The 25,586-nt window shown below is 39.6% G+C and overlaps 1 protein-coding gene across 4 annotated transcripts in view; it reads right to left on the reverse strand.

Moving 5' to 3' along the window:
* The window catches only part of GXYLT1 (glucoside xylosyltransferase 1), a 55,669-nt gene extending 31,039 nt beyond the window's left edge, over positions 1-24,630 (reverse strand). For 3 of the 4 annotated variants that reach the window (XR_004259966.1, XR_004259967.1, XM_032248464.1), the window contains exons 1-2: positions 24,165-24,630; positions 10,540-10,632 (exon numbers count right to left, since the gene is read on the reverse strand). Coding sequence is in view for 2 of the 4 variants with exons in the window: in XM_032248464.1 (XP_032104355.1) it covers positions 10,540-10,632; positions 24,165-24,376 (305 nt within the window). In the remaining 2 variants the exon portion in view is untranslated. The remainder of the gene's footprint in view (positions 1-10,539; positions 10,633-24,164) is intronic. The other variant, XM_032248465.1, reaches the window with a different exon arrangement.
* Positions 24,631-25,586: the final 956 nt, after the last annotated feature.

The raw sequence follows: 25,586 nt of genomic DNA on the forward strand, positions 1-25,586 counted from the left end.
TGTAATCCCAGCTACTCAGGAGGCTGAGGCAGGAGAATTGCCTGAACCCAGGAGGCGGAGATTGCGGTGAGTCGAGATCACGCCATTGCACTCCAGCCTGGGTAACATGAGTGAAACTCCGTCTCAAAAAAAAAAAAAAAAAAAATAAGGGCAAACAAACGTCAATTACAAAACATTTTTAGAATGTTGAATCAATCATGTATTTCTACACTCACAACCAGCTCTTCCCACCAATTCTCCTCCTTATGAACTACAGAACACACAAAAAATGACTAGTTTCTCAATTCTCCCAGGAATATGTAACTAGCACCATTGTAGCTGCCAGCAGATAAATTAATTCATTACTCACATTGGATGCCTTAGGAAATTAGGGCTTAATTCTCTCAAGGAACCCATGGAGAAAGACTGATTTGAAGGTCTTTCCTTTTTTTTTTAAACTTTGTTATTTAAAAAAAAAACCCTTAAACACATTCTTACTTCATCTGAAACCTCTCCCCACACCACCTCTCACCAACTAACAGTTCACTGTGAAGCAAACCCAGTCATAATTTTATTCATAAATATTTCAGTATTATACCCAATCTTAAACCATGGTGATTACAAGAACGAATTTCCTTCACATTAATAATATACATTCAGTCCCATTTACCAAATATTCAGCAAGATGTAAACACTTCTCAGCTGGTCTAAAACATGCTAATCGAACACTAGTTATGTCTTTAGAATCTACTTCTAACACAGCGTAGCAGTGTATTATCAATAGGCTTAAGCAACCTTTAACACCTCTTGTTTCTGCTGTGCCACTTCTTTCACACATCTGGTGTTAGCATAAGCTTTGGTCTTTTTACCTTTTTTTTTTTTTTTTTTTTTTTTAGAGACAGAGTCTCACTCTACCATCCACACTGGAACACAGTGGCTCAGTCAGCTTATTGCAGCCTCAACCTCCCAGGCTCAAGCCATCTTCCCACTTCAGCCTCCCAAGTAGCTGGGACCAAAGATGTGCACCACCATGTCTAGCTAATTTTTTTTTATTTTTGGTAGAGATGGGGCCTCACTATATTGCCTAGGCTGGCAACTCCTGACCTCAAGGGATCCGCCCACCTCAGCCTCCCAAAGTGCTGGGATTACAAGAAGGAGCCAGTGCACCTGGCCAGCTTGGGTCTTTTTAAAGCTCTCTATTCTTTTCCATTGACAGTATTTAGGAAGAAGCAATGTGTCTTCCCTTGTTTGCACTCTCCATCCCTTGCCCTCTTTTGTGTTGAGCCCATCAGTTCATAACACTGAAACTAGTGATGGTGGGGAGACTTAAAGTCTCAGTGGAGGGGAGACTATCTGTGCTTTCTATGTTTATAACAAGGGGACATGAATCCAGTTCATCTCAGAAACAGTGGAAGCTGAGCCGGGCACAGTGGCTCATGCCTGTAATCCCAGCACTTTGGGAGGCTGAGGTGGGCGGATCACCAGGTCAGGAGTTCAAGACCAGTCTGACCAATATGGTGAAACCCCGACTCTACTAAAAATCCAAAAATTAGCCAGGCATAGTGGTGCAAGCCTGTGGTCCCAATTACTTGGGAGGCTGAGGCAGGAGAATCGCTTGAACCTGGGAGATGGAGGTTGCAGTGACCAGAGATCTTGCCACTGCCCTCCAGTATGGGCGAAAAAAACAATGGAAGCCACAATGACACAAGTTAAAAACTAGGCAACTACCTCCAGATCCTACTTCTCATGTGGTATAAAGCCCTTCTTTATAGCACCATGTTTTAATAATCTATAATGGGTTCAGATTGCTTTATTGGCCCATAACTAGATCTTGCCCCAAAGTCAAAGGCCAAGAGAAGATTTTAAAAGTAAGGCATAATAATCATATGCTGTTCTGTACAGCATCAGCTACATACAGACAAGTAGTATATTAAACCTTAAGAAAAATTAGCCTCAGGGCTGGGCGTGGTGGCTCACACCTGTAATTCCAGTACTTTGGGAGGCTAAGGTGAGAGAAACAGCTTGAGGCCAGGGGTTTGAGATCTGCCTGGGTAACATAGAGACCCAGTATCCACACACAAAAAAAAACTAGCTGGGTGTGGTGGTATGCACCTGTACTCCTAGCTACTCAGAAGGCTAAGGCAGGAAGGTTGCTTGAGTCCAAGAGTTTGAGGTTGCAGTGAGCTGTCATCATGTCACACTGCACTCCACTCTGGGTGCTGGGCGATGTCTTAAATGATAACATACCCAAATGTTTCTCAAGGAAAAAAATCCCTCTAAAAATCGGTCCCAGGAACAACTCCGAGGTCTTTTAGCAAGGATTGTTTTGGTCACACTGCCAGCACTCCTTGTAACAGTTTCTACAGAAGTACTGTCAACCACATCACATTTGCTTTTCTGTTTGATATCCTTTTTAGTGAGAGTATTATATACATCAGGCTCAACTCCTCAACAGATCATAAAAAAACACAATTAAAAGATGCTTCTGACCACCACCCTACCCCTAGACCCGAAAGACAGGAAAATCAATTGCAACTAGAAAAAACCTAAAGTAAGCTAATCCATGACAGGCACTGATAACTAAAACCTTCTAAGTAGTCATAGGAAAGCAGCCATTCAAATAATGTTGGCCTCAGTTGAATGGCGGAATCTTGCCAAGTCTACAAAAATCTTTCTTTTGATCACAGTATGAACAAGAGAAAAGTCCGTGTGGGTTTAAAGAAATGTAACAGAAAAGAAGATTTTAAAGTCAAAACTATTTTTCTACAGATATACGATTAAAAGAAATTCTTCAGATGATTCAGAGATATCTGAAAGCTCTCATGGTTAAACTTGGCATAACCTGAGTACGAAAAATAAGACAGTAATGAATGATGATGTATTAAATTTACAAAGTGAACACTAGCCGGGCATGGTGGCTCACATCTGTAATCCCAGCACATTGGGAGGCTGAGGGTGAATTATTGGAGGTCAAGAGTTTGAGACCAGGCTGGTCAACACAGTGAAACCCCATCTCTACTAAAAGCACAATAATTAACCAGGCGTGGTAGCATATATCTGTGATCCCAGCTACTTGGGAGGCTGAGGCAGGAGAATTGCATGAACCCAAGAAGTGGACATTGCAGTGAGCTAGGATTGTGCCACTGCACTCCAGCCTGGGCAACAGAGTGAGGCTCTGTTTCAAAATAAATAAATAAATAAAAAGTGAACCCACCAGTCAAAAAAATGACATTAAATAAAGGGGTAAGGAGAGGGAACTCTTCTTTTTTTAAAGATAAATATCAACTAATAAACATAGAAAAATGAGAAAATTATAAAACTCACTATTTTTGCAATCACCGCTGTAACAGATAATTAGGACAAAAATAATCAATGGATGCTAAAACTACATATTAACAAAGTATTTCCCCCAAATATTACAAAGGGGATAAAGGTACTGTTACACTGTATAAATGTGAGACTATCACCTTAACCATGTGATCAAACTTAATAATATTAAACTTATGACATTAGGTGTCTCCTGATAGTATGCCCAAAGAACAACACAATATTCCATGCAGTAATCCTGCCAAAATCTAATAATAAGTAGTCAGCAAATCAAAATTAAGGTACATTCTGCAAAACAAAAACAAACATATCGCAAAAGATACCAACACCACCACCGCTTCTGACCCCAAAAAAAACACTGGGGAACAGTTCTAGAATAAAGGAGACTAACTCAACCTGAGTTGAAAGCAATGTATGGTCCTTGAGTGGGTCCTCATCGGGGAGGAAAAGATAAAAAGGACATTAACAGGAAAATAAGAAAATATGAATAGGAATACATATTCTACGAACAGTGTTAACTTAAGTGACAATTATGGCTGTATTAAAGAATGTCCCTGTTTTTAGGCAAAACATGCTGAATCTATGTTTTTAGGAGTGTGTCATGATGCCTGCTAACTCTCAAATGGTTTGGCAGAAAAAGAAAAGTGGCAAAATGTTAATAATAGATAAATATCTAGGTGAAAAAAATGTATGACAGGTTCACTGTACTATTCTTGTAATCTTTGTATATTTGAAATTTATCAAAGTAAAAAATTGGGAAGCTGGGGTTTACCACAATAAAAAGTACTTAAAGGATGTGTTACCTAACAAATTTAGGTACAAATACTGTTAATAAATTTCTAAATCTTAGAAATTGATTTCTTATTCTAAGTAAATTTCTGCTAAGAAGGAACATAGCTTTTTTTTTATTTTGTTTTATTTCACAGTATAACCTCCAGTGTGTTCTTATAGCCTATTATTAAATTAGTATTCTCTGTTAAAAAAAAAGAGACATACATTAATAATATTTAGATTAGGAATGAGCATTACAGTATATAAAGTCAAACTAAACAGAATTAAATTTCAAATAACTACTCAAACTAAAAAATAATTCCCATGAAGCTATCTTTAAAAGCCTGCAGTTGAACAAAACGGAAAGCTTTTTTTGCTTAACCTGTTGTGCTTAAAAAGAAAAACAACACCTTTTTCTTTTACTATTAAAAAAGAATTGTTCACAGCAACACATAATGGATGAAAAGAAAGAAAAAAAAGAGCTGTGTTAAAAATTCACAAATCTAAAATCAACTCCCACCATACAGAAGATTAAATATTTTAAAGAACTGATTTTTTAAAAAGCTCAAGTCATAAAAAAATTAGTACATTAAAACAAAATATTTTTGATATTTTGATAATTCTAAAATTTAGTTTATATAACAAAAGTAAAATAAAAAACAAATTGGAAAATTATTTGCAATCAATGGCAAAACCAAATATATTATTCTAAGAGTTTATAAAATAAACATTAAAAACTCAATAGATAAATATCAATATAGATGATATACAGGACAAAAGAAAAAAGCTAAATAAATGTGGAAATACATTCAACAAATAATCAACAAAAAGCCATCATTTTAATAAGAGGTAAAATTATAATGCTAAGGTTATGGTGACTCCAAGTACACTCACACAATGCTGGTGCAGGCTTAAATCCATATAATTTTTAGAACACAATTCAGTGATATAATTCATTTTTTTAACAAATATTTGAACAACTTTCATATAGGCACTGGGGTAGGCAAGAAAGCCACAATCTTTCCCTCACACAGTTTGCAGCCTGTTGTCAAAAGACTGATTTTTTAAAAAATAAGAAAGCATGGTAATCATTTTAATAGAAAAAAACTGAGATTGCTAAGGAGGTTCACAACACAAACATCTAACCTAGTGTGACCTAGTCTAACCTGGTATTGGGGAAAGCTTCCCAAAGAAATGATCCTGTTAACCATTTGTTACTTACTGGTTGCCAAACACCTTGCTAGGCATGAGACTTAAATGATAACACCACATGGTATCAGCCTGGAAAAAGTTAACAGTCTAGAAGTGGATGAAGATTCACAATCACAACAGATGTGGTAAGCACAATGACCAAGAGGAGAGAGAGAAGGGAGATGAAGTGAGCAGTCAAAGGAGACAATCATTTGGGAAGCGATGAGTACAATAGTTAAGGGAAAAGGAAGGAAGAAGTAGCCAGGAGCAACAGTGTGAAAAGAGACAAAGCAAGAGTCAATGTGGACTGACATGTCGAGAAAGTCAGTTGTAAAACATGATATAAAACAGAGATGAAGGAGTCTGAGGAGGTAGACCATAAGTTCAGGTTTGAACATGAGTCTTTGAGACATCTCAATCAGCAAGGTAAAAATGATCAATATGCAATTGGAAATACAGGTCTGGCTCTCAGAAAATAACTCTGAATTGGAACTATCAGTTAAACAAATTATCCTATGACTATTCAGGAACTGAGGAGAGAAAAGATCAGAGTCCTAAGAAACACAGATATTTAGAAAGCAGTGTTAGAGGAGTCCAGGAGAAGAGAGATCAAAGAGCTAAGCAACTGGTCTGGTCTCAAAAGCCAGAGGATGACAGAGTTGAAAGAAAAAGGAAGTGGTAAACGGTGCCAAATGGGTAAGAAAAGTAAGACTAAGCCTCAGGACAATAATTCAGAGGTGGGGTGATGACAATAACAGTCAGGTGGCAGATGGCTGAGGTGTGAAGTTATTTTTAAAGAAGTAAAACCAAGGCTGAGCATGGTAGCGCACACCTGTAATTCCAGCACTTTGGAAGGGCAAGGCAGGAGGATCGCTTGAGCTCAGTTGTTCATGACCAGCCTGGGCAACATAGTGAGACCTCATCTCCCTCCACTAATATTAAAAAAAAAAAAAAAGGAGTCGAGTATGCTGGCATGCACCTGTAGTCCTAGATACTTAGGGGTCTCAGGCAGGAGGATCACTTGAGTGCAGGAGGTTCAGGTAGCAGTGAGCCCTGGTGGTGCTATTGCACTCCAGCCTGGGCGATGAAGTGAAACCGTCCCCAAAAAAACAAGCAAACCAAACAAAACCCAGAAGTAAAACCAGTAGGCACTTTTTTTTTTTAATTTTTTTTTTTTTTGAGATGGAGTCTCACTCTGTCACCCAGGCTGGAGTGCAGCAGTGAAATACTGGCTCACTGCAACCTCTGCCTGCTTCAAGCAATTTTCCTGTGTCAGTCTCCCAAGTAGCTGGGACTACAGGTAGGCACCACCACGCCCAGCTAATTTTTGTATTTTTAGCACAGATGGGGTTTCGTCCTGTTGGCCAGGCTGGTTCTCGAACTCCTGAGCTCAGGTGATCTGCACACCTTGGCCTCCCAAAGTGCTGAGATTCAGGTGTGAGCCACCGCATCCGGCCAGTAGGTAGGTACTCTTTAAAAAAAGCTTGCTGATGAAGGGAAAGAGAGGAGTGAAAGCAAATTGTAGGGATTTTTTAAATTTTTTTTTTAAGGACATAAAGCCAGGCACAGTGGCTCATGTCTGTAATCCCAGCATTTTGAAAGGCTGAGGCAAGAGGGCTGTTTGAGGTCAGGAGTTCAAGACCAGCCTGGTCAACATCGTGAGACCTTGTCTCCCCAAAAAAACTTAAATAATTAGCTAGGCATGGTGGCATACACAGCTATTCAGGAGGAGGAGGCAAGAGGATCCCTTGAGCCCAGTAGTTTGAGGCTGCAGTGAGCTATAACTGCACCACTGTAATCAATCTGGGTGACACAGCTAGACTCTGTATCTCATTTAAAAAAAAACAGTGGGGAGACAGCAGAGGCGAGATGTGAGTATTCTGACATGCTGCTGGGAAGCAATCAGTCAAACACAAGATTCAGTAACTGCAGATAAAAATTCTAAAGTTCTCAAAAAGAGAAAAAAGTTCAAAGTATGAAGTACTTTCCAAAAATCAATGGAACAGTGTGTTATCATTGACATGATAAATATGAAGACCATACTACACTGAAAAGTATTAAAATTTTACACTCAGAATTCATTAATTGGTCGGGGATGGCTCACAACTGTAATCCCAGCATGTCTGGAGGCCGAGGCATGCAAATCACGTGAACTCAGGAGTTTGAGACCAGCCTCAGCAACATAATGAAACCTCTGTCTCTACAAAAAACTTAGCCCGGCGCAGTAGTGATGCCTGTAATCCTAGCTCAAGAGACTGAGGCAGGAGAATTGCTTGAGCCCAGGAGGCAGAGGTTGCAGTGGCCCAAGATCATGCCATTGCACTCCAGCCTGGGAGACAGAGAGAAACCCTATATAAAAAATGTTTTTAAATTAAAAAAATTCAACATTAGTGTACACTAGAATCACAGCTACGTAAAAGCATATGATGTATATGAATGATGAAAACACTTGCAATAGGAGTTGAGGCCATTTTTTTATATTATGTTCACTGTATAATAAATTATGTGGGAGGAAATGATCCCTCAGATAAGATTTAATCAAAGTTATACAAATAATTCAAGTTGGGAAAGATGGGACAGGCATTGAAAGAAAAATAAGGTACCCAACTAATGGCCTCTTGGTGCCAGGCAGAATGTGACATCAAAAGTGGTAGTAAAGGGGGATTCCAAAGAAGCTTTACCAGTATTACTGAGATACTGAAATGGAGGGCAAGAATAATTTGGCAGTTTTATGGCATTTGGGTGTGTACGTGTATTTGAAATAGAGTGATTAAATGTAAGGGATCCTTAGTTCTAAGTAAGTAAGGTTGAGAGATTTTTACATAATTATACAACATAAAATGTATGCTTTTTAAATGTAAATAGCATGATATAATGGATGCAATATTACAGGTAGAAAGTATAACAGAGGAAAAGCATATAACTTCTGAAATCTCAAATTTAGGAGAGTTACAGGCACAAGGCTTATAACATTACGTATCCATCCACATATAATTTATTTTAGGGAATACTTGGAAGCATTAGGAAAATGAGTTGGAGGAGCCAACACAAAAGGAATGGTAAGCAGAGCATCCAGGATTCCAACTAGGTAAACTTCCCTGGGATACTCCTGCAGTCAATAAGGAGGGAAGATTATTATCACTCACACTGTAATTTACAAAAGGGTCTGGGTTGCATAAATTAGAGTATGTTGAAGCTTTCAAGTTTACCCAGCTTTGAGTTAGTAGAATTATGTGGCAAGGCAAAGTGGTTCCTGTCAATACTATAATCATTTGCAAATATTCACAAGAATGAAAACATACAAAGCTCCAATTATCCAAAATTACAATCAAACTGAAAGGTTAGATTCTCTTTAAAAGTTAACTTTCAAAAGTTGAAATATTATTATTTGGCTCATATTAAAATTTCAATCACCCAATCTCTTCCACAGCAATGGATATAACTAAACTATCTGATTTCAACCTATTCCCTGCCAGTTCTTCATGGGATGCATACTGTACTGAGAATGCAAGAATTTACAAATATGTACAATTAATAGATATTTAAAATGCAGTTCTTACAGAGAATAGAATGGTAGTTACCAGGTGCTGGAAGTGAAGAGGTGGGAGCAAGTATGTGATGGAAAGATGTTGACCTAAGAATACAAACTTCCAGTCAGATAGGAGGAATAAGTTCTCAAGATCTACTGTACAGCAAGGTGACTACAGATAATTATGTTTATTTCAACATTACTAAGAGAATAGGTTTTAAACATGCCCATTACAAAAAAAAGATAAATATGTAAGATGATAAATATGTTAATGTACTTGATATAATCAATCATTCCATAATGTATACAAATATCAAAACATCACTTTATGCCCCATACATACAATTATTGTCAATTAAAAATAAATTTAATTAGGAATTTTTTAAAATGAAGTTCTTCCTATCTAGAACACTTGACTTCCTGTCCTTGAACCTAGCTAATTTCCAGTTCATCATCTAGTCACTCCCTCCAAGAAGTCTTCCCTGATGCCTTAAGATGACTCATCATAGCAACAACTTATCACACTCTATTGTAATTTTGGGTTTACTAGTGTGAAACTCCTATTAGAATGCAAGCTTCCATCCAGAAGGATGGAGCCACATTAACCTGACCCACATTAACCTGACCCAAGAGTCTGGTGCTTAGCACCTAGCACAGCGTGTGGCAAATATAATGAGTAGAATTAATATTTGTTTTTTTGAGACAGGGTCTCACTCTGGGCTGAAGTGCAGTAGCATGATCACAGCTCACTGCAACCTTGACCTGCCAGGCTCAACCAAACCTCCCACCTTAGCCAGTGTATGCCACCATGTCTGGCTAATTTAAAAAAAAAATTTTTTTTGTAGAGACAGGGTCTTGCTTTTGTTGCCTAGGCTGATCTTAAACTCCTGGCCTCAAGCAATCCTCCTGCCTCAGCCTCCCAAAATGCTGAGATTACAGGGGCGAGCCACCATACCCAGTCCAGAATAAATGAATCATAAAGATGCAGTAAAAATACATACTCTTCAAAGAAATTTTACTCTTGGGAAGAGCATTTCAAACCTTTGCCCCACTCTCCTCTGCCACTATCTCAGGTAGATAGTCTAAGAGACACTGCCTTAACCTGTTCTTATCAATACTTTTTTCTTTCATTGAAGATTAGTGCAGGAAGAGATCTAAGAGGTCAGGCAACCCAATACCTTCATTATCCAGAGAAGTGAATAAAGCCAACTAGTCAGTAACTTAAAAGGTCAATAAACAATGTCTTATCATTTGTTCCTCCATCAAATACTTATGTTTGTCCTCCCATTCCCCAATATTCAACCTCTCTACTAATAACTAATATAATCCTTCTCCAGTTGTCCCCATCCACTACAGTACCTCAGTTTTAATTTAGATAAATGTGTGTGTGTGTGTGTGTGTGTGCGTGTCCACGCGTGCATATCTGTAAACATTAGTAGAAGCCTATTTTTATCCCAGTTTATCACTTTATCAACTGTTACCAAAAGTTAGATCATAAATTCTCTTAAGAACTGTGATTTATCTTAATAACATCTAAGAAAATTTAAAGCATTTATACACAATATGTACTAAAAAACAGTGGTAACACTACAAAATGGGAAAAATAAAAAACCCAATCAGAAAATAAATTATTTGTATAATATCATAAGAAACATTTTTACATCCTATCACAGTCAAAAGTTTTATTATCAACTATCTAGCCTTACCTACACTGATCTTCCAGTTAAATATTAAGAGCCTACCTAAAAGCCGCTTCCCAAAAGCAGTTCATTCCACAAACATCAGAGGGCAGCATCCAATAGGGATTCCAGTAACACAGAGAGAAATCTTTACACCTAACAGAGTAAGACAGAAATAAGAGTATTTTGAAATGTGAGTATTTTGGTTTGCTAACAAGGAATTTACTCAGTAACACAGTAAGTGTTCTATTTTAGAGCAAATAAAATTGCAAATCCAAATTGCTATGATAAAGACTTTGGAAAACTGATTTCTCCCTTACTTAGGGCACCATTATTTTAAACAGAACTTTAAAACCTTAGAGGTAGACTATACTATAGATTGGGAAACAGTTTTCCAGTCTGAATCCTCCTGATATATTAAAATCCTCTCCTCAGATAACACAGGCAAATACATCTTCTAAAATTTTCTTCATATGCTATACCCCTAGAACAAAATCCCTTTGGGACAAACAAAACATTTGCTTATCCTCAAACACAATAAAAATGCCACAAATGCTGGCAGAAAGGGAAAAGAAGGTTTTTAATGCTTTTAAATTAATCCTCAACCCAAACTACTTGTATGGTGTTTTCAACTAAAAATTAAGATATTGTAATGGCCAAGAGGTATATGAAAATGGTCAACATCACTAATCATCAGAGAAATGTACATTAAAAACACAATGAGATACCATCTCACCCAGTTAAAATAGTTATTGTCAAAAAGACAAAAAACAACAAATGCTGACAAAGATATGAAGAGAAAAGGAAACACTAATACACTGCTGGTTGGAACATAAATTACTATAGCCACTATAAAAAACAACACAGAAATTCCTCAAAAAACTAAAAATAGAACTACCATATGATCCAGCAAACCTATTGCTGTGTGTGTGTATATATACATACATATGCACATATTACATACATACAAAGATGAGCACGGTGGATCACATCTGTAACCTCAGCACTTTGGAAGGCTGAGGTAGGTGGACTGCTTGAGGTTAGGAGTTCAAGACTAGCCTGGTCAACGTAAAAACACCCCGTCTCTAAAAATAAAAAATTAGCTGGACATGGTGGCATGTACCTGTAACTCCCAGCTACTTAGAAGGCTGAGGTGGGAGGACTGCATGAGCCCAAGAGTTTGATGTTGCAATAAGCTGTGATTATGCTACTGCACTCCAGCCTGGATGACAGAGCACGAGAAGCTATCTCAAACAAAACAAAAAGAAACAAATGTAAGCCCCACCCCCCCAAAAAAAAAAATGGAAATCATGCTGATATTCACAGCCTAGTATCATTATCTACATTATCTCAGTTCCATACTACACAAGCCACAAGAGAGGATCAAGTCTGGTCTTTCTTCTTAGATTGCATGTTGGAGCCAAAAAGGAAAAAAGAAAACACCTTATATTATAAAAAAATTGTTGTTCATGATGATTTCTGTTCAAAAGAATAGTTTAAAACTCACTGGGTACTAAAGTATGTATGAAGTCAGGGTGAGTCACCAAACCAGGCCACTTCATTATCTCATCACTATGCAGCTTTGTGTTCCCTCACTATGAATTCAATTATGAGTTACTGTGGTTATATCAAATGGGCTATAAAATTTATGATTTGCAAAAATCTGATCACATGTCTCACAAATGGCAACAGTCTAAGGCAGGGGTTCTCAGCCCTGGTAGAGGGTGTCACACAAGACCTGTTAAATCAGAATCTCTAGGAACAGGGTCTGGCACTGGTGGTTTTTAAAATGCTGCCTAAGTAATTCTGCCTACTAGAGCATAAAGAACAAGGTTGGAATTTCTTAATCAATAGAAATAAGTTATATTGTAACTTTGTTTTCCCCTAAAGAGACACCATTTTCTAGCATAGCACAAAAGACTACATACCTTCATTTAAAAGGCTCATAAACCAGAAAGAGAAGAAAATGTGTACATATCAATAAAACTTATGACTTGATTAGAAAATCTGTGTTTATACGCTCTCAGGCATGGGTATGTATTTTTTAAGTCTTTGACTTCATACCACACAGTCAGACTCAGTGATGGTAATAACAACTAACTTCGAGTTCTTTTCAGATTCAAGAAGTTTCACACCTATTTAGACTCACAAGAAACGTTTTAAGGTAGATATGATCTTTGTCTTTCAGACAGACATTATCACAGCTTTATTTCAACAAATCCACAATTTATTTACAATCAACACCTAATGCATACTTTTGTTCTATGAAGAAAAATAACTAATCAGGTAACTACATATGTCCTGTCAAACTCTACAATAGTGAAGAAATGGAAATGGATATCTCAAAGACAAATTCAATTTTCTATAAAATTATTAAAATTATATATATTTAACAATACCATTTGCAGACTCAACTTGCACTTTAAATTACAAATCAGTTACGTGTTGTTTTCCAAACTTGCCTGGTCCTCAGGTCACTTGTTAAAAATATAGATATAGGCTCTTATCCCACGCCCAGTTAATCAAGACTCCCCAGCGAAGTGGCCTAGGAAGCTGAACTTTTCACCAATATCCTTAGATGAGTCTTAAAATCAGACCTGAATGAGAAGCACTGTATATCAAGGGATATCAAGAGTCAACTCAAAATTTTTTATCAAAGTACTGATAACAACTTCTCTTATGATAATCCTGTTTATTTATTACAACTTGAAAAGAATTAAATTTTGAAAATTTGTGTTTCTACGAATACTTCAATTAATACATGCTATTAAGTACCATTTAGAAAATTTTTAAAGCGTAAGAAATAAATCACCCGCCACTATTAACATTTTCATATCTTCCTACAAATATATGACTAGAAAAGTTAATGTGCATGTTGCCAACATGCAGAAGTTGCTGAAACTACTTCATCTTCATTAGTCTCAAGTAAATGCCCATGTGAGCTAGAGAAAGCACTTCAAACTCTGTCCTCAGGAAATATGCACCAGGGAGCTTCTAACTCAAGAGACTGTCTTGCAGTATTACAATTAAACTGTATTTGGGGGCAATTTTTTTTTTAAGTTGATGCAAGATGGAGAAGCCACAGACATGAGAATTAAATTCAACAAGACCAACATTTAGAACAACTTAGTAATGAGTTTAAATTCTGTGAAGCTTTGAGCCACACCAAGAACCCTGCACTTTTGCTAGTATCAAACTAGGTGCCAAGTATGGTGGCTTAAGGATGATCACACATTCTGACACTTGTATTAAGAAGTAGGATCTGCCAGCCAGGTGCAGTGGCTCATACTTGTAATCTCAGCACTTTGGGAGGCCGAGGCAGGTGGATCATGAGGTCAAGAGATCAAGACCATCCTGGCTAACACAGTGAAACCTGGTCTCTACTAAAAATACAAAAAAAAACTAGCTAGGCATGGTGGCATGCACCTGTAGTCCCAGCTACTCAGGAGGCTGAGGCAGGAGAATCCCTTGAATCGAAGAGACAGAGGGTACAGTGAGCCAAGATAGTGCCACTGCACTCCAGCCTGGGTGACAGAGTGAGACTTTGTCTCAAAAAAAAAGGTAGGATCTAACTCCACTTATCCAGAATCTACATGGGCTCTGTGATTGCTTTGACATATAGAATACTGAATATATGCTATTCAGTACAGGTATAATATATACTATGCCAATTTCGAGGCCCTTGCCTTAAGACTTCTACATCTTATTTCTTGGAACTCTCTTTGAACCTGTCTTCACATTATAAGAAGCCCAAGGTACATGGGGAAGTCACTTGAGAGAATGAAGATCAACAGCCTCCACTGAGATCCTAGTGAAAAGCCAGCATCAACTGCTAGCCATGTAAAAGGGCCACAATGCCACACCATTCTGATCTATCAACCTGCTGGTTCCTCCCCGAATCACAGAAAACTAGCATCTCGTTCACAGCCCTCGTCTCAGTACCAAATCCTACTTTCCTCTAACCATTCATTTGGTAAATCAATAAAGGATCTAATGAATAACTACCTACACAGGTCAAACACGGGCAACACAATAATGTGATGGTGAGTAAAATGGACATGGATCACACTGTCTAGTGGGGAATAACAGAATGTCATCTCAGATATTCCCATGTGGAAGACCTACCTAACACCCAGGTTACACAAGTCTTCAGTTCCAGTAACTTTTACCTCCTCTTCCCTTCAGTTAAAAATGGCAAATCCTGGCTGGGCACAGTGGCTTACACCTGTAATCCCAGTACTTTAGGAGGCCGAGGTGGGTGGATCATTTGAGCCCAGGAGTTCAAGACCAACCTGGGCAACATAGCAAAACCCCATTTCTACACAGAATACAAAAAAAATTAGCTTGTCATGGTGGTGTGCGCCTATAGTCCCAGCTACTTGGGAGGCTAAGATGGGAGGATAGTTTGAGCCCAGTAGTTTGAGGCTGCAGTGAACTGTGATCACGCCAATGCACATCAGGTCTGGGTGACAGAGGGAGAACCTGTCTGAGAAAAAAAAAAAAGAGAGAGAGAAAAGAAAAAGAAAAAAATGGCAAATCCTGGACCTTGTCATCACCGGAAACTGCAATCCTTAATCTCCAATACCTCATCTCAGACTAGTTTCTGATCTAATAATTATGGTTCTTTTTTCCTGACAGGGTCTTGCTCTATCACCCACGGTGTTCAGTGGCACAAACACAGCTCACTACAGCCTCAATCTCCTGGGCTCAAGCCATCCTTCTGCCTCAGTTCCCAAGTATCTAGGACTATAAATATGTGCCACCACATCTGGCTAATTTTTGAAAATTTGCAGAGACCAAGTATTGCTTTGTTGCCCAGGCTTATTAATTCTTTATATCCCATTACATGTGTGGAAATCACTCAGACCTCCAATCACATGCTTCCTAAGCTCCCTCCTCTACTCGTTCCCCGGCTACTCAGACTATATCATATGGTTCATCCATTCATGTTCCTATACCTACTTCTACCTCCTTCTTTCACTGTACCTTTTCAGTACAATCCTCAGTTGAAACTGAGCTGTTTATTTACATTCTCAGATGAATACTGAAGAACAGTTAATGATATGACTATGCTGATTAGTAGAAATATAAATTAACTGTCTTCCCCTTAGCTAGTCTCATGCCTACTACCAACTCTACATGCATCCCCTTGTTGCCCATCTTTTTCTTAGGGGTCCTTAAAGATCTTCTTGCAACAATTAGTCTTTCTTTCTCCTTAACTGGCAATCTCTATTTGTGTAGTACACTCTGTAACTGTCCAGTTATTCACTCCCCACATTTAACTGCAAAGGGATTACACAACCCTGTTCCTTACCATGTGCCTTGCCTGCCTCTGAAAGGGGAAGCATATATCCCTGCATCATTTATTGACTTTGATCTTATTCAAGTGACTTGCTGTGGCCAAAGTAATGTGCAAAGACGGGACACTGTGGCAACGAAGCAGAAGCTTCAAATGGGACTGTGATGTTCAATCTGCCTTCTTGCTCATCCACTACCATGAGACTAGGGATATCCAATGTATGGACTGTGCCTTCAGCCTGGATCCCAGGATGAGAAGATATATCAAGCAAAGTCATGGCCACAGACATGCAATGTGTGCAAGAAATAAATGCCTGCTATTATAAACTGCTGAGATGTGTGGGGCTGTTACAAAGCAAAGCAGAATAATGCAAGCATAATTCCCTTTTAAAGTGTATGGTTTTTAGTATATTCAGAGTTGTGTGCAACCATGACTCACCAATTAAATCCCTCAGTATATAGTCAGGACTGAAAAAATGTTCACAGAAAAACTGTGCATGAATGTTCATAGCGGCATTATTCAGAATAGCCAAAAAACATGAAACAACTCAAATGTTCATCAAATAACGAGCAGTGTGTGGTATATCCGTACAATGGACTATTATTTGTCCATAAAAGGAATGAAATACAGTGATACAATGCTACAGTGGATAAACCTTGAAACATTATGCCAAGAAAAATGCCAGCCTCAAAAGGGCACATACTGTGTGATTCCCTTATGTAAAATGTCCTGAACAGACAAACCTCTGGAGACAGAAAGTAGATTCATGGTTGCTTAGGACTGGGGGACTGAGGAGTGCAAGGGGGGCAGTTACTGCTAATGGATACAATGTTTCTTTGGTGGGGGGGAGTGTGAAGAATGATTACTTCACAAAGGTCTAAGGCAGTCAAAATTGGATGGGAAAAATCAAGTTTTAAGTTAAGTTTCTAGATCATAATTCAATGTCAAAAAACACAAAGTGTATAGGAAATATGATGTTCTTTACTGGACATATAAAAACATATGCACTAGCGAATACATATGCTGCATGCCATTAAAAAAAAATCATAAAACACAGGTATTGCTGTGAAGTAATTTATTTATAGTTTAATTTATTTATTTATAGTTAGCTCCCAAATACCCATTCTACCACTCTGAAAAACTGATGTTGGAGATTTAGATAAAGAGTAGAAACTCACACTGAGAACTTATGATCTATCAGTAACTTATTAGAAGCAATAACATAAATCAGCAAAAGCAACTCATCTAAAGACAGTACTTGTACGTTTGGGCCAAAAAGAAAAAGTAAAGTTAGAAAATATTGGAAAAGTAAAGGTAGTTATCCAGGTTCTGGTTATTAGTTGCTTAAAGATGTTGAAAGCAGAATACTAAACATTCAACAATCAAAGAGGTAACTCTATTCAATAATTTTAATGGGGCAAAGTGTTAATATGAGCTAAGTGGGTATATCTTCACTATACGCATATTGACATTCAAAAGCACTGAAGTCCTAAAAAGGAACTTTTTCACTGTGGATCAAACTGAAATAAAATGTTACTATGGCTCATCTCAAATTTTAAGGCATAAAGCATCTAGCTCTAAGTAGTTTGTCTACAACTGACCAAGGGGTAGAAAAAGGTATCTTTGTGGTGATGAAACAATTCTGTATCCTGATTGTGGGGGTGGTTACATGTATTTACATGTGATAAAACAACGCTCACCACAATAACAGTTGTTGAAACAGAAGTTTATTTAAACCAAATTACAGATGGTTTTTTATGTATACATACATACAAACAAGTCACCCAGGCTGGCAAGCAGTGATGCAAACACAGTTCATTACAGCTTCAACCTCCTGGGCTCAAGCCATCCTCCCATTTCAATCTCTGGAGTAGCTGGGATCACAGGTGCACGCCACCATGCCCAATTAATTTTTTGTATTTTTGTTGTTGAGAGTGTTTTGTCATATTGCCCAGGCTGGTGTAAAACTTCTGGGTTCAAGAAATCCGCCCACCTTGGCCTCCTTGCTAGGATTACCGTGCCTGCTTATACTTTTAAATTAAACTGGAAAAAGTAATTACCATTTCAAAATGTCCATGAGAGTCAAGAGGCTTCGGTGAAAACCATGCAAAACTTAAAGAGTCAGTGACAAATTTAGGCATATTCAGCATAAGAATGAGACAGTATGAATGAAACGCTGCTGCAAGGCAACAATGCAACTTCACAGCATGTATACCCACCCTGTGACTGTGCAAGAGAAGCAAAGATGCTTACAGACACATTAAAGGAGGCCATTCCCATGATACTGTCAAATCACTATTATTTAATTTTCAGCTAATTTCTTTCCAGCTCAGGTGTGGCGGCTCACACCTGTAATCCCAGTACTTTGGGAGGCCAAGGCAGGTGGATCACCTGAGGTCAAGGGTTCGAGACCAGCCTGACCAACATGATGAAACCCCAGTCTCTAGTAAAAATAAAAAATTAGCCAGGTGTGGTGGCACATGCCTATAGTCCCAGCTACTCAGGAGGCTGAGGCAGGAGAATTGCTTGAACCCAGGAGGCGGAGGCTGCAGTGAGCTAGATCATGCCACTGCACTCCAGCCTGGGCGACAGAGTGAGATCCCGTCTCAAAAAAAAAAAAAAAAAAAATTGTTTCCAGATTACTTAATTTCTAGCCCTAAGTAAGACCTTCACTTCTTTTTCTTAAATTTCTAATTTCATTAACCCACAGTAAGTAGAAAAAGGACTGTTTATCTACAAATGACACTGAAACAATTATCTAACCATTTCAAAGAAAAAGTTAGCATCACACAATATACCTACCTCCTCTACTCCTCAGTTCCCCCACAAAGCTGGATTGATTTAAATGTAAGAAAGGGGGGGAAAAACTGGTAGAAAGTTTTCCTATGCATGATATAGGTAAAAACGATAAAGTAAAAAGTAGCCAATCTGAAAACAAAAATTGTAAACCTCATATGGTACACACATATTACGAACAGAATTTAAGTTTATACGTAGGACAGAGTACTTCTAATAGGTATGGCACATAGATAATTACCTTACTGCTTTAAAATAAGATTTCTAGGCAGGGTATGGTGGCTAACACCTGCACTTTGGGAGGCCAAGGTGGGTAGATCACTTGAGGTGAGGAGTTCAAGACCACACTGGCCAACATGGTGAAACCCCATCTCTACTTAAAAAAAAAAAAAAAAATAGATGGTGGCACACGTCTGTAATCCCAGCTACTCAGGAGGCTGAGGTGGGAGAATCTCTTAAACCCAGGAGGCCGAGGTTGCACTGAGCCAAGATCGTGCCACCACAATCCAGCCCGGGCGACAGAGCAAGGCTCTGTCTAAAAAAACAAAGAACAAAGAATTAGCTAGGTGTAGCTGGCATGCCTGTAGTCACAGCTACTCAGAAGGCTAAAGTGGGAGGATCACTTGGGCCCAAAAAGTCCAGGCTGCTGTGAGCCATGATCTAGGCCACTGTACTCCAGCTTGAGTGACAGAGTAAGACCTTGCCTCAGAAATAAAAAATAACATTTCTAAATCAAAAGTACCTATTTTTTCATCAGCCAAATAAGTTTCCCTTCCAAAAGCACAGAGTGATATTATTTTAATTAATTACTAGTATGTATTAAGTACTATATGTCAGGTTTGCACTAAGCATTTGCTATGGTCTGAATGTTTGTGTCCCCTCAAAATTCGTATGTTGAAATCTAATTACCAACATGATGTTAGGAGGCAGGGCCTTTTGGTAGGTGATTAGGTCATGAGGGCAGAGCCTACATGAATGGGATTAGCGAAGGGCCTTATTAAAGGGGCCTGCCTTGCCTCTTCTACCAAGTGAGAACACAGGGAGAAGGCGCCATCTATGAACCAGGAAATGGGTCCTCATCAGAAACCAAATCTGCTAGTTCCTTGACTTGGATTTCTAGTCTCCAGGACTGTAAGAAATAAATTTCTGTAGTTTCTAAGTGCCCTAGTCTATGGCATTTTGTTACAGCAGCTCAAACAAACAAAGATAACACTTCACTAATATGTAACATAGATACCACTATGATCTTCAATGACCTAAAATACAAGGTACAGGGTATTGGTTTTATTTAAGATATTTTTGCAATAACAACGCAGAGATTAGTTAGTAAGTAATTCAATTCTCTTTACTGTTCACTGGCTCAACTCTCTTCAAACATAACGGCAGAAAAAAGGGGGAAACTTCACTAAAAACAGTAGTGCAAAAATAGTGGCCAAACTATTCTCAATTTTTGGTTTTATAACAAGCTGGAGCACATATCACAATATAAATTCCTGGACCCCAATGGCAGGCATTTTGGTTTAACAGGTCTTAACTGGAGCCCAGGGACTAGAATTTTTCCCAGAGGTCAGAAACTGAGGGGGGCGGGGAATTTTAATTTAAATTACCAAAATTTTAGCTAAAATGTTGTTGTGTCAGGCACCATACTAAGTACTCTATGCCAGCTATTTAATAATATTTAATTTCAATTCTCATAAACAATTCAATACCATACTCTTCTGATGATGAAAACAAGTTCAAGGTCAACACAGTCGGTAAGTGACAAAGCTGAAGTCTGTGACCACAAAATCCTTACTTCCTATTCTTTATCAGTATATAACACTAGCGTTCCCAGGATCCAGTGGAAATCACAACTCTATGGCCTAACCAGATTTAAAATAAAAAAGTGATGTAACTACCTCCCTGTGTGACAATGAGATACACAAAGGGCATGATGGATCCAGAAATGGTATCACTGAAATGTTTAGTAATTTCTTGACTCCCCACTACCAATACTGCTGTATAGCCACAGGTAAAATTTTGATAATCAATGTCAGGACTCATCAGTGAAATATGACAATTTGATCACCCTGAGTAACTAAAACGCAAAAAGTAACTAAAATGCAACACAGTGGTATGAAGTACTAATGCCCGGTAATAACTACTGTTCTCTGTCGAACACTGAAGAACTTAATAGTCTGTCCACACCGAAGAGCTTAAAAGAGTCAGTCTCTACTTGTAGAAGAGCCACTCCTTATCCAGCATTCCTCCTCCTTTGAGGCACCCCTCCTCTGCAACACCAACCATGTTATTCTGTTTACCACAGAGATGCCCAAGTGACACAGAGCCAACCAATCAGAGCTCCCCATCCCAAGTAACACGGGTGCACAAGTGGGCATGCAATCCAAGCAAGTCCAATGAGAGCCTTTTCCTATGATTTTGTATTCGAGATTACAGAACTAAACCCACAAGGAACAGAAAAACCCCACGAAAAACGTTTTGTCTTTAGTGGAAGAGTTCCCAGTCCTCAAGGCTCTTTGAGCTGCCCTGATATCTGCAGTTTTTCCTCCAATTCTGTTCCTTCCAACAACTGTATAACCCTATACACATGTTTTGCTTGAGACAATTTATTCTTCATCAAAGACAACTAATATTACAAATTAAGTAAGGTAATCTTATGTATGGCCTGGTGACTGAAGTTAATGACCTGTATTGTATACCTAAAACGTGCTAAGACAGTAAATCTTAAGTGTTCTCATCACAAAAAGAAGGAAAAAAAACCTATGTGAGGTGATTAATGATGTTAACTAGCTTGACTGTGGTGATCATTTCTTAATGTATATGTATGTCAAACTATCAAACTGTAAGCCTTAAACATCTACAATTTCTATTTATCAATTATACCCTAATAAAGCTGAAAAAAATGTAAGTTAAGTATTACCTACATTTTACAGGTGAGAAATTAAAACACAGGCAAGTGAGACAATTTAGCCAAAGTTTCACAGCAACCAGAGCCAGAATACTGAGAACACATGTTTATCTGATTCCAAAACCTACGTATTTTCTGATTACTAAAATCATGGCTTCAAACAGAATACACAAATGGATAACACATTTCACTGAAAAATTGTTCCTTTCATTTTAAAGTTCTTACTTCAAGGACTTAGAAAGACTCTTCTAAGTATTTTGTTGCCATGAAATTCTATACTATGAATAGTTTTTATAAGATCTGACCAATGGCACTTGGTACAAACCTAGATCCCACATTTAAAATAGAAGAGAGAAATAGTAGTCATAATCTTTCAGGTAAGATGGTATCAAAAAAGGCAAAAATGCAGTATATCTAAGTACTACTGAAAAGAGGAAGCTGCTGGCTTGCCCCCACAGCCCCACTGCCCACTGAGTCCACTATCTAAACTAGACCATTATCTTTCTTTACAGAAAGAGCTCTTATATAACAATCCAAAGGATACAGTTTCTAATCCTCCTCCAATAATGACCAGCTTTGGGATCTTGACAAAATGATTTATACATGGAGAGGTTAGGGATTTCTATACCATATCTCATGGTGGCCAAAAGAGTTTTTTTGTTTGTTTTTGTTTTTGAGACAGCATCTTGCTCTGTCACCCAGGCTGGATTACAGTGGCACAATCATACTCACTGTAGGCTTGCACTCCTGGGCTCAAGTGATCCTCCCACCTCAGCCTCCCAAAGTGCTGGGAAACACATTCAGCTAAATATATATATACATATTGTAGAGATGGGTTGTTGACCAAGCTGGTGTCAAACTCCTGGCCTCAAGAAATCAATCATCCCCACTCAGCCCCCCCCAAATTCTAGGATTACAGCCATGCCCTGTCAAAAGTTGATTTAGCTCTATGAGATTTCGATAAAGATGTTATAAATGATGATATGTAAAATGGAGCCCTGAGGTCTTAGAAACTTGTCTGACCTTAATCAAACCATAGGTTAAAACTTGACAATCCAACTTTTTTACGTTGTTCCTCTGCCCAAATGGTTTCTTATGCGCGAAAATGTGGTGACATGTTGTTCATCACATTTTTACAAAGACAGATACACCTTTAGTTTTAACTTAGATGTACACCTCATTTAAAATAAGGAGTAATGCCACTCAAAGGACCTAAAAAAGTACAGCATTTTAGTTGACTCAGTACTGACACATAAAACTTAACCTTTCAGCAATGACTCTATTGGATGTTTATTAAAAGTGAGGCTCTTATTTTCAAAATTTCAAATAATTTTATTAAAATTAGCTGGCCAAGCAAACACAATTTGTAAAATTTTGTTACAAAATAAACTAAGATGAAGGCACTAAAAATTCAATGCTAACATCAGTCTAATTTCATTCAATAATTAAAATGTTGCTTCCTTATAATTCTGCTCAATATAAAAATAATGCCTATTCCATAATTGTAAATGCCTCACAATAACGTACTAGGCCATAAGCCGTTTAGCTTCAACCTGTCGTTTTTCAGGAAGCTCATTCAAGTCTTCACTGATTGCTTTCTCCTACGACAGATAACTGAGAGTCCTGATTTAGGAATTACAGTAACTGTAACCAAATGGCAGGGTAAAAACATAATAAGTCCGCTTTCCACGCTGCTCCTCTTCCCAAACGTTCCCTTTTCATTCTGGGAATGACCATCAACTCAAAATGATGTTAAACAACAGCCCACAGCTGACCCATGCTTCCCCTTCCTACAAACCCTATACTTTTCTATATCAAACCAGCATTTGCCAAAGCTTGGTAGCGAGCACTTCAGGTCACTCCCAGAGAGGTGCCCACAAACAAGGTGGAAGTGTCCATGTTGCAAGACAATGTAAACGCTCAGATTTCAAGCATTAATAATGCGTCGACAGAAACATTTTTTTCCTATTTAAACCTCATGTTAATTCCAACTCTAGCAGCGATTTGTGCAAATCCACCTAAGTCATTATGTCGCTTTTTAAATACCGATTTGTCAAGAAAGATACCTAATCTCACTCCATAGCAGACTTGAGCACGCCAAGTATCGCTCATTTTTCTTAATTTGCTCTGTTTCCGAAAAAATTGTTTTCAAAAAAATTTTTTTTCACAACCCACACAACTGCTATTTCCAAATTTTACCGTGGCTAATACTAAAAAGTGTAAGCTTTAACACAGAAAAATTAGGATGAGAGAAACACACACACACACACACACACACACACACACACACTTCCGAAACACTGAACTAGGGCGCCAGCCTGATGTTTAAATAGCTCAACTTGAACTCCAGCAAAACAAGAGAGAATTCTCACTACCCAGGAAGCAGTAAGGCTTTTGTGGACACCTCTTATTTTCAACGAACTCTCTTTTTTAAAAAGTTGAAAATTAATTTCTAACTGCTTTACAGGTCGCATGACTAGGTCAAAAGACAAACACAAAAAGTGTGGGACGCTCTCAGGCGGTAGGAGCGCGGGTTTAGCCCCTGCCGGAGGGGAAGGAGAGAAATGAGGATCAGAGACCGCGGGAAAGACGCGGGAAGCGCGGCACCCACCGGCGAGTAGCCCGGGCCAGACCGAGCCCTGCGCCCCGCGCTCTCCGCGTCCCCACACCGGGAGCTGCCCGTACCTGTCCGACCCGCTGGGATGCGCCACCGGGCCCGCGCCTCTCAGGGTGCTGCGTCCGCCGCCCGCTAGCCAGGAAGCCACTGCGGCCTGCGGCTTCCCGCCACCGCCGCCCGCTCCTTCCTCAAGGGACACGGCGAGCTGGCTGAAAGCGTAAAGCAGCGAGCAGAAGCCGCAGGCCAGACACAGCACCACGATGCGCAGGTAGCGCCGCATCGCCCCGGCTGCGTTCTGCAGTCTCCGTCGCCGCTGCTGGTAGCACCGCGCCCGCCAGGGCGAACTGGAGCGGAGAAAGCGGCACCGCGCAGCCGCGAGCGCAACAAGTTCCTCCCTCGCCGCCGCTGCCGCTGCCGCCGCCGCCGCCGCAGCCTCGCGCCCGCTCCCTTCCTTCCCTCCCCGCCCACCACCTAGGCGAGCGTAGCTGCGGCGCCGGACTCGCTGACAACCCGCCCGGAAGCCAGGACGCCGCCTCCGCGGCCGCGCGCCCCTAGGTCAGCGACAGAGACGCGGCCCCGCCCCTCCCGCGGGCGGGAGGGCCGGACGCGCCGGCGCACTGGCCGTGGGAGAGACGCAGGGCGGGCACGCCGGGGGCGATGTGGGTGCGCGGAACGTGGTGCGCGTCGCGACTAGAGGCAGCGCCGGGCGACCTGCAGGTAACTCGATGCCCAGTGGCTCTGGACCGCCGAGAGAGGTGGAGCGAAAACCTCAGGGCTCTGGAAGCAGTTGACCTAAATTCTAATTATGGTTCTTTCACATGGTAGTTTGTGACATTGGGCAACCTAAATTCTGTGAGCATGTTTCTTCATCCCTAAAATGGAGCTACTGTCCTCATCGTGGGGTGGTTGTAAAGATTAAACTGACACACGAAAACCGCCTAACACTTAAAAGGCACTTGACTAGGCCTCTTTCCTCTTCAGCCTCTCCCAGGCTCTAAGTTTCTATGATGCTGTGTGCACGAGCTATTTTCACCCAGATAATCTCATTGCTTCGTTTGTCTGATATGCGGACCTTGCCTCTCAGTTCCCGTAAGGCAGGGGTCTTTCCTTTGACCTCCCTCACAACTCATTATTTGCATGTGCAGAACAATTAGTATTCTCCCCACATAGCTTCTCCTTTCGTCCCCAGTTCTTCTCCCTCTTCTTCAGCTGTTTCCACTACGTTCATTCATTGACCATTTAAAAGAGCATCGCTTGTGCTAAGCAGTGAGAACCTAGGGGTATAAAGAAACCTGACTGGAGCGTACGTAAGACTTGTAAATAAGCGCAACACAATGATACAGAGTTAAGACCCAGGCCTGTATGGGTGTGGAAACAATCAGCTCTACCTGCGAGTGTGGTCAAGAGAGACTTCATAGCAAAGGTGGCGCTAGAATTTTGAGTCAGGTAAGGGAAATAATTCCAGGCTGAAGGATCAATAAACAGGCTCC

The sequence above is a fragment of the Sapajus apella genome, unplaced genomic scaffold, assembly GCF_009761245.1.
Source record: "Sapajus apella isolate SASKATOON/1434 unplaced genomic scaffold, GSC_monkey_1.0 scaffold66, whole genome shotgun sequence".
Taxonomy (NCBI): Eukaryota; Metazoa; Chordata; class Mammalia; order Primates; family Cebidae; genus Sapajus; species Sapajus apella.